This window comes from Apium graveolens, unplaced genomic scaffold, assembly GCF_009905375.1.
Source record: "Apium graveolens cultivar Ventura unplaced genomic scaffold, ASM990537v1 ctg6390, whole genome shotgun sequence".
NCBI classification, from domain to species: Eukaryota; Viridiplantae; Streptophyta; class Magnoliopsida; order Apiales; family Apiaceae; genus Apium; species Apium graveolens.
The window spans coordinates 1,839-17,726 of record NW_027419434.1 but is presented as its reverse complement, the minus strand read 5'-3'; the positions used below and the strand labels follow the sequence as shown (position 1 = coordinate 17,726).

At 36.2% G+C, this 15,888-nt stretch overlaps 1 protein-coding gene across 1 annotated transcript; it reads left to right on the top strand.

The window, feature by feature from the left end:
* The first annotated feature begins 13,226 nt into the window (after positions 1 to 13,226).
* Positions 13,227 to 14,074, top strand: LOC141703255 (pentatricopeptide repeat-containing protein At2g03880, mitochondrial-like). The gene is made up of 2 exons (XM_074506824.1): positions 13,227 to 13,656; positions 13,758 to 14,074. Exons 1-2 carry the CDS (start codon positions 13,227 to 13,229, stop codon positions 14,072 to 14,074), a joined length of 747 nt encoding a protein of 248 aa, XP_074362925.1.
* Positions 14,075 to 15,888: the final 1,814 nt, after the last annotated feature.

The following is a 15,888-nucleotide window of genomic DNA, read 5'->3' as shown; positions in this document are numbered from 1 at the left end:
TTTATTCAAAACAATAAACTCTGTTACAGTATGAAACTGTCCTCTCTCAGTGATGAACAAATATCATGAGAGCTGCAAGGGTTACAATTAATAATCTTCTCGATAACGATAACACTTATAGTGTAAACCCTATGTCTGTGTTTATATACTACACAGTTACAAGATAATCGCTAATTGATATGGAATATAATTCTGCTTCCTAAAATATATCAATAAGATATCTTTTCTTCCAAGTATTCTATTCTTCATAGAATTCCTTCTTCATGCATATCTCTTCTTATGTTTGTCTCGATCTTCTCTTCCTGTAAATCAACTGCCTTCCTTATCTGAACGTTTCCTTTAAGTCCTGATATTATCTTCTGATAAATATCTCTTGAACCTTAAGTACTGATGACTTAAGTTCTGACTTGGTATAAGTGCTGATTTCAGTTAAGTACTGATTTGTCCTGTTTAAGTAAGATCTGAAAACTAAACATAAATCACATTAGTCATGACATTATCAAATATATCTAACATGTTATATTCTTCCTTTCCACAACTCCATTTTGTTGAGGTGTACCAGGAGCTGAAAACTGTTGAGAAATTTCCTTGTATCAGCATAACTCATCTATCTTGGTATTTGTGAACTCAATCCCATTGTAACTTAATAGAATTTGTACTTTATACTTTGTGCCATTTTCAATAAGTCTCAAATTATCCAGGAGAACATTTGTTGTTTCGTCCTTACTGTGCAAGAAAAAATCCATGTAAATCTAGTATATTCATCAACAACAACTAGAGTGTACCTTTTCTTGTTGATTGACATCACATTGGCAGGGACAAAGAGATCTAGATGTAGCAATTCATATAGCTTTTTGATGGATGATCCTGACTTGCTTTTAAATGAGGTCCTTCTTTGTTTGGCTTGTTGACATGCATCCCATAAACCATCAAGAGAGTAAAACATGTTTGGTAGACCTCTCACCAAATCTTTCTTCTCCAGTTCATTAAGATTATTCAAGTTGAGATAAGAAAGCTTCTTATACCAGTTTTAACTTTCATCTACTAATGCTTTGTTTATCAAACAAGTTTCAGGTCCATCAGTATTTGCATGAAGTTTGGATTCATAGTTGATTTCATTCCTATATCCTTTGAAAACACTTTCTTTCTGACTTTCTGAACTACTTCACAGTGAGTATCATAAAATATAACATAATACACTCTATCAGTAATTTGACTGATGCTCAACAGGTTGTGTTTTAGTCCTCTGAGAGCTACGTTTGAGATGATGATATTTCCAATGATTATATTGACATATCCTAGTGTTTTTCCTACATTACCATCACCATAGGAAACCATTAGGCCAACTTTCTCCTCATATTCTGACAACCGGGATTTATTTCCAGTCATATATGCAGAACATCCACTATCCAGTACTAGCACATTCTTCTTGTTTTCCTGTAATCAGAAATATGGAAATCAGTTAGCATTTTTAAGAACCCACGCTTGTTGGATCCGTTCTGACATCTTATGTATTTTGCATTAGAAGACTTCCTGTCGGGAATTGACCTATCAAGAATTGCTCCATCAAGATTTATCCTGACGGTTTTAATTCTATAAGATGTATGCACACTCAGTTTAACAGTTCTATTTGAAATAGAAATTTTATTGAATTTAGGTAAAGAATCATAATTGTTGTGATACAAGCTATGATAATCTTTACATATGTAAATAGAATGCTAAATGCTACCATAATGAAAACAAGGGTTATGTGGTTTGTAAAATATTGATCTACCACTAATATCAAACTCGGGAAATCAATAACAATATGATTAGTATTACCACAGTTAAAACAACCTTTTCTGGGAGCATCATGAATGTACTTATAATGGTTAGCCTTGTTTATTCCATGTTTTCTTTTTCTACCTCTTTTAACACTAGATTTATGAGTCCTAGAAGTCACTTCACAAATCGATACCCAAGATCACTAAGGGTAGGAGAACCCCTGAACCATCCAACAAACTATGATCACAGCTAATCAAAATGAGCTCAACATAAAAGCATGTAGTTTGACATAGACTAGAGCGTCTCCCTAGTATGCAGCTTATCCGTGCTAGCATCACATCAATAATAGCCACAATAAAAAAAACTATTAAGATTTCAAATTCAAAGTAGCCAAACTGATCTTAAGGGGGAACCATGACAACCATCCAATCCGTAACCAAAACCAAGTGAACACAACGACCCAAGCCAAATCCAGTTATTTTCCACATACTAAGCCTCCAAGCACTCTTCAATGGAAATCAACAAAGATTAACAAGGAAACAACCAAGCCCAAGTAGTTTAGACTGTCCAGAAAATGAAACATCAGCCCCACAATCTATGCTAACTCAAACAAGGTGACAAGGCTTGAACTAAGTTTAGCATGGCGACTGTAAGGGGTGGGAATCTAAGAACCAAGCAGAAATGATGTTTAAATAGCACAACACAACCAACAGCCGAATGAGAGAGCTCAACAAACAACATCACAAGCCCCTCCCAAGAAATCAAGTTGTTCAAGCTTGCATTTGCCCAGGAACCAGCTGATTTTGTTAAAGTAAGCAACCCAAGAATTGCGAAATTGATGCTAACTATCTTATAGCAGGATCCCCAAGCTACGTCACCACCTTAACACAAACAGCGAACAACAGGCCCTCCAAGTTTTAGCCTAGTGGTACAGTAGTATTAGGCATTCAATCACTCTTCCATGCCTCCAAGAGGTTCTAACCGGGGTGGCCTGAAATAAGCATAGAAGCCAGGTGGTGAAAAGCACAGAAAATCTATTCAGCGACCAAGACAGAGGAATCCAAATGAACAAACCAAACCCAACAACAGCATTAACTCTAGTCTCCAAGAATTTGCTAGCATAATAGCAAATTATGTTTGAAGTTTGAAAACAGCAAGAAAATACTTGGAGGCAGGCTGGAATAAGAAGGGAATGGAAGGGGGAAAGTTTGAAATGGAAGGGGGATTTAAAATGAAAGAGGGGGAAATGAAATTTGAAATTTCATTGGGTGGGTTCCAAAAAAGGAAAGAAATTTAAAATTTGAAAATTTTCAAATGGGCGGGTTACCATTTATGGTAAAAAATGAGAAAGAGCTTAAAGAGCAGATCTGAGCTTGAGAATCAATCCGGCCATGAAGAAGATGAACCCATGAACTCAGCAACGAAGCTAAGAACAAAGCTTCAATCTGCAAACATGACCTGAACCACGAAAATCCATGGCTCGGGACTAAAACTTCAAGAACAAATTTAGGCTATTCATGAAAGGCTAAGAAATGAAGAAAACGTGAGAAAAAACTCAAGACACAAGAAGCAAATGCTTCGAACTTTGCTGGGTAAGCAACGAATCAAAAGAAAATCAAGAACAGATCTTGATTTTTGAAAGATAGAAGAGGAAAATGAAAAGAAGAAAAAAGAAAGGAGGAGAGAGAAGAGAGCAGTTTTTACACAAGGGACTCTCAAAACTACTAACAACTAACTATGTTCTTTTTATTTTCAGTAAACCTACGTTCTCTCTCTTTCTTTCTAAAATTCTTGAATTTTTAGCATTACACCGCAACATCAAGTACTGGGCTGAATGTAAAATCATTATCACCTTCAAGGTTGTTAAACTGCTTAATTTCCATTATTTGAAGATTAATGTTTATAATATCATTAAAAGACTTTTATACATTAAAAAATTATTAAATATTTTTCTTGAGGCCAGTAAAGATGGTATCCAACCGTTTGATGAAAGAAGTTTTCAATATGCAGTTTTGATGGCTCGGAGGTACAAGAAATCTCTGCTATGGAACAGGTATAATTCCCGTAGTTAAGATGCATATATAAATAAATACACATTTATTTATTTATCGATCATACCTTCAATTATTTTGACCAAATGGTGTAGGACAGAAGTTCTAAAAGTGCCCTCTGGAAGGCGTGAAGAAGAAAATTTTGGTAGAGCCAACCGGACTATACATACAGCAAGACAGTCTATCAATCCTTCCCCCGATATAACTCAAAATTCAGTCATAGTGTCATACATGGATCTCCATAAAGCAACTAATGGATTCTCCTCAACCTAGTCGGTGCAGGTGGTTTTGGCTCAGTTTATAAGGGAATTTTTCATCAAGAAAAATTTCATCTCGTAAAACATAGTGGGATAAAAACTAGGACTGGAACGGCTGTTGCAATCAAAGTATTCAACCTACAACGAAGAGGAGCAGTGAGAAGTTTCAATACTGAGTATCAAACATTAAAAATGATTGACCACAAATATATTGTAAAGATCATAACTACATGCACAAGTATAGATCAGGAAGGTCATGATTTTCGAGATATTTTTTATGAACTCATGGATCATGGGAGTTTAGAGATGTGGCTTCATCCAACAAATAAAACATAACATGATAGCCCTGTGACACCTCGAATATTGAGCCTTCTTGCAAGAATAAATATAGCAATTGATGTAGCATGTGCACTCGATTATCTTCATCGGCAATGCAAGCATTGCATTATTCATTGTGATCTAAAACCGGGCAACATTTTGATAGACACAGATATGTTCGCACGAATTGCAGATTTTGGATTGGCAATTTCTCTTCCTGAATCCCCAAATATGAACCAATGTAGCAGCCCAACTGGTATACGAGGAACCACAAGATATATATCTCCATGTAAAGTTACTATAAAACTTAGAATTGAAATGTAATATATAAATTCTATTGGGGCTAATTTAAGAATTTAGATGATCTAGTTTAGCATAGGATGTGCATACTAGGTTCAAAAACTAAGAAGAAAGAATATGAGATTAGAGAGCCAGAAAATTTGAAATTTTTGTTAATCTCAAGGACAGTCCACTATATGCAATATCAGCCTTTCAATCCTTCCCTCTAAAACAGGTATATGCTACATTAGAGTATGGACATCTTTATCGTCATGACTGCTCTCATAACTTCAACTGTTTACATCCTTTGGCTAAATTGTTTATATTATCACTAACATATATATGACAAGAATATTGGTAGAGAAAAGTATCTCTCCCATTGCTGGAGAGTCCTCATTATATAACAATAATACAAGCTGAATTCTATCCTGAAATACAGCTAATTTGCAGATTTCAGCCTTTATAACCAAATCTGTTAATACAACTAATATATCCCGATCTAATTAGGGACAACTAATACAGCTAACATACAGCTAATACATTTGACACCCTCCCTCAAATTGATGCTGCTGGAAAATTTTCAAGCATCTATTTGCCAACAAGAAAGTTGTGGCACTGACGTGGCATCAATTTGGTAAAAATATCAGAATCTGTAGACTGGTGGAGATATGTGGGAGAGTAATAACCAGGTGGTCATAAGCCTCAAGAATAGAATGACAGTCAACCTCGATGTGTTTTGTACGTTCGTGGTAAACAGGGTTGGTTGCAATCTGAATGGCGCTAGTGTTATCAGCATGCAATGGAGTTGGTTGGGCTTGAGAGAAATCCAAGTTCTGCAAGGAGCCGACATAGCCAAATACTTTCAGAACAAGCGGCAGACATGGTATAATATTCTGCTTCTGTAGACGACTTCGATACACGATTCTGCTTTTTGCATTTCCATGAAATAAGAGCATCTCCAAGAAACATACACCAACCAGTAATATATTTTCTAGTATCGGGGCTTCCAGCCCAATCCGCATCACTGTACGCTTAAAGCTTGAGTGAAGAACCAGCGGGGAAGAATAGGCCACGGCTAGGAGTTCCAAGGATATACCAGATGATTCGTTTGATAGCTGATAGGTGGAAGTGCCGAGGATATTGCATAAACTTACTTACTATATGTACAACGTAAGAGATATCTGGTCGAGTAATGGTAAGATATATAAGGCTGCCAACTAGCTTCCGGTATAAAGTAGGATCAGAAAGTAGCTCTCCTTCTTGTTTGTTATATTTGACATTAATTTCCATTGGGGTCAACAGAATTAGAGCCCTTGAGTCTGGATAACTCAACCAAATCTTGAACATACTTGTGTTGATTCAAGAAGATACCTCGTGGTCGATAATGTACCTCTAATCCCAAGAAATAATGGAGCTGATCGAGATCTTTTATTTGGAAAGTGGAATGTAACAGATTTTTTAAGACAATCAATGGTTTGTATATCAGAACCAGTAACAAGAATATCATTCACGTAGACAAGAAGCATAACTATACCCACACTTATCTTTTTCAAAAAAAGTGCAGAGTCATATTTACTTTGTGTATATGAAAAACTAAGTAAAGTAGATTTGAACTTTTCAAACCAGATTTTAGGTGCCTGTTTTAAACCATATTAAGAGCGCTTCAGTTTGCAAACATGATTAGGTGAGATAGGCATATCGTTGGGAAGTGTTATATAAACTTCTTCCTTGGGGTCACCGTGTAAGAAAGCGATCTTCATATCCATTTGAGACAATTTCCATAATTGAGACGCATCAAGGGCTAGTATGGTTTGCATGGTGGTCATTTTAGCTACCAGTGCAAACGTCTCTTCGTAATCTATGCCGTACTCTTGTCTATTTCCAAGAACTACTAGTCGAGCCTTATACCTCTCAACGGAACCAACTGGATGAAGTTTTACTGAGAACACAAACTCGCTGCCAAGAGGTTTCACAGATTTGGGACGTGCTACAACATCCCATGTTTGGTTTTCTTCAAGTGCAAGAAGCTCAGTTTCAATAGATTCCTCTAACATTCATGCTTCATTGCCTGTTTATATGATTTAGGAATAGGAATGGTTGATACAGTAGCTGTCAATGATACAGGATTAGTAAAACATACCAATCTGGAGGCTGACTCACTCAAGTGCGATATCTACGAGTGGCAAGTGTAACGGCTTGAACGGGATCAGCAACAAGGGAATCATTTTTGAGGGGGTGGAGAAGCTTGAACATGATCAGCAACAAAGGAATCAGTTTGAGGAGGTGGATTAGCTTGGAGTTTCTGGTATAGTATTCTAGTTTGGCATGACTTTAGTGCATCGTTGATACACCAAAAGTGGTTTAGGAGATGGATGTTCAGATTCAAATGACACTGGAATGGATAAAGAATCTGCATAAGAGTTAGTAAATAGAGGTATAACTGAAGATAATGGAGAATGATGATCATTGTAAGTAGAAAAAAGGTTGGTTTTCCAGAAAAACTACATTACTTGAAACTCGAGTACGTGATAAATTAGGATCATAACGGAAAAATCCTTTCTGGTATAGAGCATATCCTAAGAAACCACATTTTGTTGACTGGTCTGTGAGTTTTGTGCGTTCATGTGCAGGAAGGTGAGCATAACATACACATCCAAAATTACGAAGACCTGACTAATCTGGAGTGCGACCAAATAACCGAGTGAAAGGTGAAATGTGATTGAAGGATGGTGAGGGTAATCTATATATGAGCTACACTGCAATAGAGAGAGCTTCACACCAGAACCTAGAGGGCAAAATGATTCCAACAAAAAGGCACGTACAACATCGAGAAGTTGACGATTTTTTCTTTCAGCTATCCCATTTTGTTGGGGAGTTGAAGGACAAGACCTTTGAGAAATTATACCATTGGCTTGTAAATACTCTTGAAACAAATGAGACATATATTCACCCCATTATCTGAGCGAAGAATTTTAATTTTTGTATCGAGTTGAGTTTGAATATATGCATGAAAAATCTTGAAGGCTGAGAGCACTTCAGATTTAGAACAAATCAAATATATCCAAGTAAAATGACTATAATCGTCAATAAATGTGACAAAGTACTTATACTTAGCATGAGAAACAACCAGTGACATAACCCAAACATCACTATGTATTAAATTAAAACATTAAGTTACATCAGAAGTATGAATGGGAAATGATAAAGTTTTGCTTTTTCCAAATTTACAAGAATTGCAATCGAATTGGACAAAACTAAGAAAAGATATTTATTTTATTCCCAAGTACACCAGATTTCAGCAAACCACGAAGAACGTTATTATTAGGGTGTCCTAGACGCTTATGCCATGGTAATCAATACGGGCAGAATTACAAGAAACAATAGAAAATGAATGACATGGTAAAGGAAATTGTATAGGAAAGAGACGCTCAACTTTAGGCCCCCTCGTGATCACCCTCCCTGACTGCTGATCCTGCACAATACAACCAGATTTTGAAAATATCATTTTGCAATTGACCGATAGAAATAAGGTTAGTGGTAAGGGCAGGAGAGACAAAGACATCGGTTAAAGAGGAAGAAATATCATCGGTTGCTGTGATAGGTAATTGATTTCCATCTGCAGTACCGATTTCAAGATTTCTGCAATATTTACTTATATTTGTAAGAAAATCAGCATTATTTATCATATGATTAGAAGCTGCAGAATCAAAGTACCAAGTAGGTAATTCGAGAGTAGATTTACCAGAAATTCCTAGAGTGGAAAATGCTGAAATGATAAATTGTTGAATCATTTCAGGTGTCCGGGTTGAACAGGAGCGATGTCATTCCGTGTCGTATGTCTAGTATTCATCATACCTCCGGTACTTGAGGATCCAACAATGGCTGTGTAGGCTGTCTCAGATTTCTTTGGTGGACGAATAGGACATTCCTTGATTATATGTCCATCTTTCTTACAATAATTGCAATTTTTTTAGGAACAGTTTGAAGCATAATGTCCAAAACCTTTGCAAGAGAAACATTGAACATTACGCATTTCCCTGCCTCTTGATTTACCTTGCGTTGCATATGCCAGATGAACCAACTCAGAATTCTTTCTTTCAAGGTGTATTGAGTGAGAAGACGTTGTTCCTCCTGAAGCAAATGATCTCGATTCATAAGGTTTGACCTAGTAGCTTCAAACTCAGACCGCAATTTCATAAGAAACTGATCTCTTTTAGTTGTTTCATCATTCATGTACATCTTGAACTAACTTAAGACCTTCAGCCGGTACAGAGGTACAGACAATATCTGTGTATTCAACCCATAGATTCATAAATGAAGAATAAAAATCAGAAATTGAAAGGCTATCTTGTTAAAGTTTGCCTATGCCATGTTATAGTTAAAAGCAACGAGCAGTGTTCTACTGACTATATATCTTCTTCAGATAAGCCCACATCTCAGCTGAAGTTTTAAAAGGCCGTAAGTTCAATATTATGTTGGGATCGACAGATCCTAGCAGCCATCCCATGATCTGTTCATCTTTAATTTCCCACTTAGCATATCCAGCCTTGTATTTTTCTTTGTCAGGCGCAAGAGTGGTGCCACTAACATAACCCCGTAAATCCTTCCCTTTGACAAAGATCTAAAAGTGAAATACCCATGTTGAATAATTTTTGCCATTAAGGCGAACCGAGAGAATGCCATTATTGTCTAAAGACATGATTCTGATAGAACGATCAAGAGTGACTAGGAACAAGGAACTTTATCAAGACACAAGAACGATGAAAAAGAATTGATCAGAAACAAGAGGAAATCAGAATTGTAGCTCCAATACCATGACAAGAATATTGGTAGGGAAAAGTATCTCTCCCATTGCTGGAGAGTCCTCATTATATAACAATAATAAAAGCTGAATTCTATCCTGGAATGAGCTAACTTGCTGAGTTCAGCCTTTACAACAGTTTTATACTCTAAATGTAGAAGGTAACCAATTCTGTTAATACGGCTAATATATCTCAATCTAATTAGGGACAACAGCTAACATACAGCTAATACATTTGATAATACAAACTTCTCTGCAGTCACCCAATTATCCTTTGCATACTCTGCTCTGAATTCTGCACTCATATATAATAATTTAATGCTTACTCCAATATTTAATCCTTTTGTCACACACCATTTTTTGTTCTCAGGTTCAGGGACAGTGAGTGAACTTCACACTGCCATGAACTCACATCACCAAGTAGTATTAATGCATCTGGATCATTGTCCAAATTACCCTTATGACTGAAGCCCCATTTTTTTTGAAGTTATCACAAGATGGATGTACAGAATTTCTTTTTGGTTTTATTATAAATATCATATATAATGGTGAATACATGTATATAGTAGTATGCACATTTGTCAATGTATGGCAGTAAGCATGGAGAGTGAGAGTCACTGCATGATTGCGGGAGTTCCCCTAAAGCTACCATTTTGTCTTTGGTATATTGTACTCTATATTGCAATTTATAGCTAAAGCTTTTGATTATTTATTTTTTTTGATTATTAGAGTATGGTCTAGGATGCAAGATGACAACCAAGGGAGACATATACAGCTTTGGGATTTTATTACTGGAAATGCTGACAAGTAAAAAGCCCACCAGTCGTATGTTCCGGAGAGGTCTTAACCTTCATAACTTTGTTTGGATGGCCTTGCCTGACAACGTAATTGAAATTACTGACCCACTCATGAAGGTAATGACATCTGGAAGGGAGGGAAAAAGAGTAGAAAAACGCCTAAGTAGAATGTTCAATATTGGTCTTGCATGCTCCAAGCCATCGCCAAAGGATCGCCCAGACATGCATGACGTATTATGTGAGCAGGAAATCCATTAGAAACAGCTTCTAAGTAAGATAACTATGTGCTACCACACCATTACGAGGATGACATGAACTTATAGACTTTAGTCACCAATAATGATTTGCATTATACATGATAATCTCATTAAAAGACTAACTGCAGTTTCTAATTCTATAGCTGTAGTTTCTATGGACCTGAAAAGCTTGCTACTGCCTATTAATGTATATTAAACCGTAATGATAATACCGTAATGATAAGCTAACAATGTTAAGTGCTACATCAGCAAGCATACTAAAATTCTGCATCTAAATTTTTATGTTATCACTGAAACATTCGGTATATTCTCCATATAAATGGACATTATAAAAAAAGGCAAAGACACATCTTACCTGGAAATGCCTGTATTGCAAATATAGTCTGCAGACAGAAAAATAAAATAATTATGCAGGATTTTACGACAATGCCAACTCTTTTGAGAATTTTACCGAACAGGTGGTGTTGGTTAACGAATAAATGTGAAAATGAAGAAATATACACGTGAATGATGAATAATCATACACTAGATAATGTGTTTTGTCAATTCAGTATCAATCAATTCATTATTTGTAATATAAAATAAAATTTATGGATTTTTGTGAGAATAATTTATGACAGTATTTTTTTAATTAATTTTCCTGAAAATATTTTAGTAGATACTCTTTCTAGCCTAATAAGTAGCCAATTTGCCAATTTCAAGCCGAATCTATTTTGTGATCGAAATTTTTAATAGTTGCAACAAATGCACACCCCTAGCCTAGAGTAAGCCAAGAACTCGAAACCACTCTACCAAGTATCAACACACAGGCAAACATCTTTTTGGTAATATATATGATAAGTTGTCACCTGCAAGAGGTTTCTAAACCTCATCTTTCAAAAACTGATTTTTACGACTGAGTTTAAGTTTAGCACCGGGAGGTGGAGCATCAACGACTTACAAGGTCTAGACTGTGAAGTGTGAAATTTGATGGCTCGATAGATAAAATAATATTCTAACTGTTAAGACAAATGGGACAGTCTCTTATGCAAATGGGAGCACATTGTCCTTGCACTTAGATTTCTCATCCTTAGAGGTGAGGCCTGAGTTGACCATTAAGTCTAATGGTTAGTAAGAGGAAAGAAGAAGGTTAGGCCATAGGTGTGGCTAAGTGAAATGGATTTTTTCTAGGAAAGGCGCTTCGAGTTTGGAGAGCTAGTTGGGTTGCACTAGACTAGGTAGCACTTCGAGTCAATCGTGTTGGTTGAGTGAGATCATTCAAAACTCAATAGCGCACCATTATATCCAAGTTGTATATTATGTGATTAAATGTGTTATGTGATCCTAAATTATTGAGCATAATAAGTGATGAGTAAAGAGTCAAATGTGTAGTTAGGCCTAAGTGCCAATATGTTTTGAAACCTTTAACTAGGTTGGAGTCCCTGTGAGAGTGTATCTTGATGAGGCCTTATATTTTGTGTAGGTTCAGAAGAAGGTAGTAAACTTGCCGTCAAAGTCGAGTAGTGCTCCCGGTTGCTTCCACATCAAGACGAGAGTTAGTCCAGCCTTCTTAAGGCAAGTGTTCACGGACTTCCTTGATATATTGCAAATAGTTTTCCCCTTAGTCAATTCTATGTATTGCAAGTGTCGTAAACCTTTCTTGAGATATTATGCAAGCGTTTTTGCCCTCACTTATCGTTCTAGTAATGTTTTCCTTAAGATATAAGATATATTGCAAATGTACCGAACCACTTCTTTGAAATATGATAGCATGCTCGTATGTTGATCTTTTTAATATTGTTGTCGCCCTGATATGTTGTTGCGAATATTCTGATTTTAGATTGAGATTTTGCAAATGCTATGCAGACCCTAATAAAAATCACATCCCTATAAACTATAAAACCTCATATGCTTGGATAACGTATCCTCTCTTGATTAACGGCTATTCTTTGTACTCTTACACCTTCGATTTACCGACTCTTTACATAAACCCTTACAATCATACCCAATTTTGTCACTAGATACATCCCTTTCATAACCCTCAAATAGTAAACCTCTATCTTGTGGAACAAAGTTATGACTCTTTTTCAATACTTTCTTCCTTGGTTGTCAACTCATTGCTGATTATCCTTGAAAACCCTAGTCACATCATTCTGATAAAAGTTTCTTAACTCGAAATCCTTGATTGATGATTAAATTCCCTTTGTATAGATCTTTGTAAAGTTCTCCTTGACATCAGTTTTATAAAAGATAATTTCTCTTTAAATAAAAGAATGTTTTCTTGAGATTGGTGAATTGGACTAAGACGCAAGTCCCTTTCACACTTATTATGTTAGGCTTAAAATATGCCTAGGGATCCTAATAAATTGTTAAGAACCCAGCGAGGTTCGAGATTGCTTCGCGGCTGATCACCGGCTGCAATCCGTAGTGTCATAAAATATTTTTGAGCAAATGTTTGGTTACAAAAGTTTTGAATAGAATAATGATGCCATACACCTCAGTTCCCAGATATATATTGCTATGTTGTAAATTCTGTTTTATGACACACTTTGCTGAGCGCTTGACTCACTTCTTGCTTTTCAATTATGTCATTTCAGCTAGCAAGTATGGTTAGATTCAAGCAGACTGCTCGTAAGTCTACCGGTGGAGATGCTGAGGCTTATGTGAGATGTGTGTAGGGAATTCTTTGGTTGATATGTACGTGAAAAACCAAAAACTGGACGATGGTTGGAAAGCTTTTAAAGAAATGCCTTGTAGAGATGTGCACACTTGGACTCAAGTGGCAGGGATGTTTAAATTGTGGTGAACCGAGAAAAGCATTAGAAATTGTAGAAGAGATGAGGGAGATAGGAGTAAAACCAAACAAGTTTACTCTTGTTACAGCTCTTAATGCATGTGCTAATTTAGCTTCTTTAGAGGAAGGAAAAAGATTTCATGCTTTGATGATTAAGCTTGATAATGAAGTTGATGTGTGTGTGGATAATGCTTTGTTGGATATGTATGCAAAATGTGGATTGATGGATAGAGCATTAAGCGTTTTTCAATCAATGAAGGACAGGACAGTTGTTTCGTGGACGACAATGATAATGGGGTATGCACAAAATGGGGATCCAAGAAAAGCTTTAAATATCTTCGGTGATATGAGGGTGGAAGGTCCAGAACCTAATTATATTACGTTCATATGTGTACTTTATGCATGTAGCCTGGGAGGATATATATTGATGAAGCTTGGACACATCTATCTTCCATGACAGATGGCTACGGCATCTCACCTGGAGACGGTCACTATGCATGTATGGTAAATCTCTTTGGCCTAGCTGGGCGTACAAAAGAAGCCGAGGCCTTAATCCTAAATATGCCATCGAAACCAGGAGTTCTAGTTCGGCAGACTCCACTTGGTGCCTGTCGACTTCATGGGGATATTGATACTGCAACTCGTGCAGCAGATCATGCTTTAAATTTAGACAGACATACCCCTTCAACTTATGTATTGTTAAGTAACACCTTCGCTGATACGAGCAATTGGGATGCTGTTGGAACACTGAGAACTAATGGGAAAGCGGGATGTTAAGAAGAGATCGGGCTCTTGCTGGATTAGCTAAATGGAGACTAAAAAAAACAAAATGCAACAGCTTGGGTTTGATCCCGGGAATCGAATCTTCCTTGTAACATTAATTTGTATACTACTACTTGAGAAGGGTATGGTAGTTCCAAAGGGCACTATCAAAAGTCATTTGTGTAGTCACTCGTACATCTTACAAGGTTAGTGGTAATGCTGTTGCAATGGTTGCGTAGTGCTATAAGTAATGCAATTTGTTAGAACAGACCTAATTATTCAAAAAGAAAAAAAAACTGGCAACTGGCGTTTATATAATCTGGGTTTTTGAAACCATTTGGTATTGGTATATTTCCAACAAAGATGGGTGACTGTCTAACTGCATTACACATGCAACTATGCAACGCAACTTCTTCAAATATAATCAATTGAACAAACCTTGCTACCAAAATAAACATGGCGATTGATGTGGCTACTGCACTTGATTATCTTCATAATCAATTGAAACAAACCTTTGACACATTTTAATAGAAGTAATGCAGTACACATAGTATAATCTGAAATTGCAGTGGTATAGCTGGTCCAGCTCTAAGTTTGATCTATATAGATTACAGAGGCATATAATGAAATATTAACCAATCATAAAAAAGAAGAAAGCAAACCTAAAGGAAAATAAAGATGGTTCCCAAGCTCAAAAAAGAATAGCAAATATTATTGAGTGAATAACAATAGCATAGTTTATAATTATGCTGATAATTGACAATAAAGAAATTTAATATCAATTTTTAATAGGTCGTGAAAGTTGCTTTTATTTTCTGTGCAAAACTTCTCCACCAGTTACCATATGCAAGTTTTGGCCAGATAAGTTGGGGAAAAACTGTTTTTTCGGAAAAATACCGCGAGGTAGGGCCTTTATAAATTGGATAAGGAGAGTCTAGAAACATTGGATTATGCACATTTGATTTATAAGAGCACCGTAGATGGTTATAGCATAAGATAAACAACAATCCCCTAAATTTATCTAAGATATTTAAGAAATGTACTGTAAAGCTAAAAAACTCACATATCTGAATTGCACCTAAAAACACCATTCGTTAAAGTGAATAAGGGCTTGAACACAATGAGTTCTTTCTCAACAGTAATGCTGACCTTCATCCATTCTAGATAGAAGAGCAACCAAAACTTGGCGCATGAAAAGAAGAAAATATACGACTATATCACAACCAATCCCCATCATTTTATTGTTAAAAGCTTTCACCATAAGCCATTCCCAACCTGACACTAACTCTGCAGTCTAAAACATGCATTCAATGTACATCAGCCATTCTCTGCAGGTCTTGAACCATACAGATTACTGCGATCAAGCAACATAGTCTATTCCTGTCCATCCAAGCATATACATATATAAGTGAAATATGTGCAAAGGGTGAAAGCATCCATGAGTTACTAGGGAGCAAGTAAGTCAATAATTATATAATCAAAGTAAAGATACAATCATTACAGCAAATTAACAGGGGAATTAGCAAGGAATATAAAGTAGACTTGTGCATCCTGCTAGACACTAAAAGGTTACAACTGACAAAGGAGGATAACTATGACAAAGGAGGATAACTATGACAAAGGAGGATAACTAATTATGGCAACTAATACAAATCCATCCTGCTAGACCCTAAAACTAGTCATAATAAAAAACAAATTAAACACGTAGGTAAAAAAAAGTCTTGTACAATTGGTAGAGAGACGTTCTCTCATCATATATACAGCAGAAAATTCATTGTTATATAATTTAATGCTACGATGATAAAAAAAACTGTTCAGTGTAATTCTAT

Excerpts from the sequence above, each read along its gene's own strand:
- LOC141703255 (XM_074506824.1), top strand. The coding sequence starts at position 13,227 with ATGGTTGGAAAGCTTTTAAAGAAATGCCTTGTAGAGATGTGCACACTT. Across the intron at positions 13,657-13,757 it reads CGGTGATATGAGGGTGGAAG|ATGGCTACGGCATCTCACCT; the intron begins GTCCAGAACCTA and ends CTTCCATGACAG.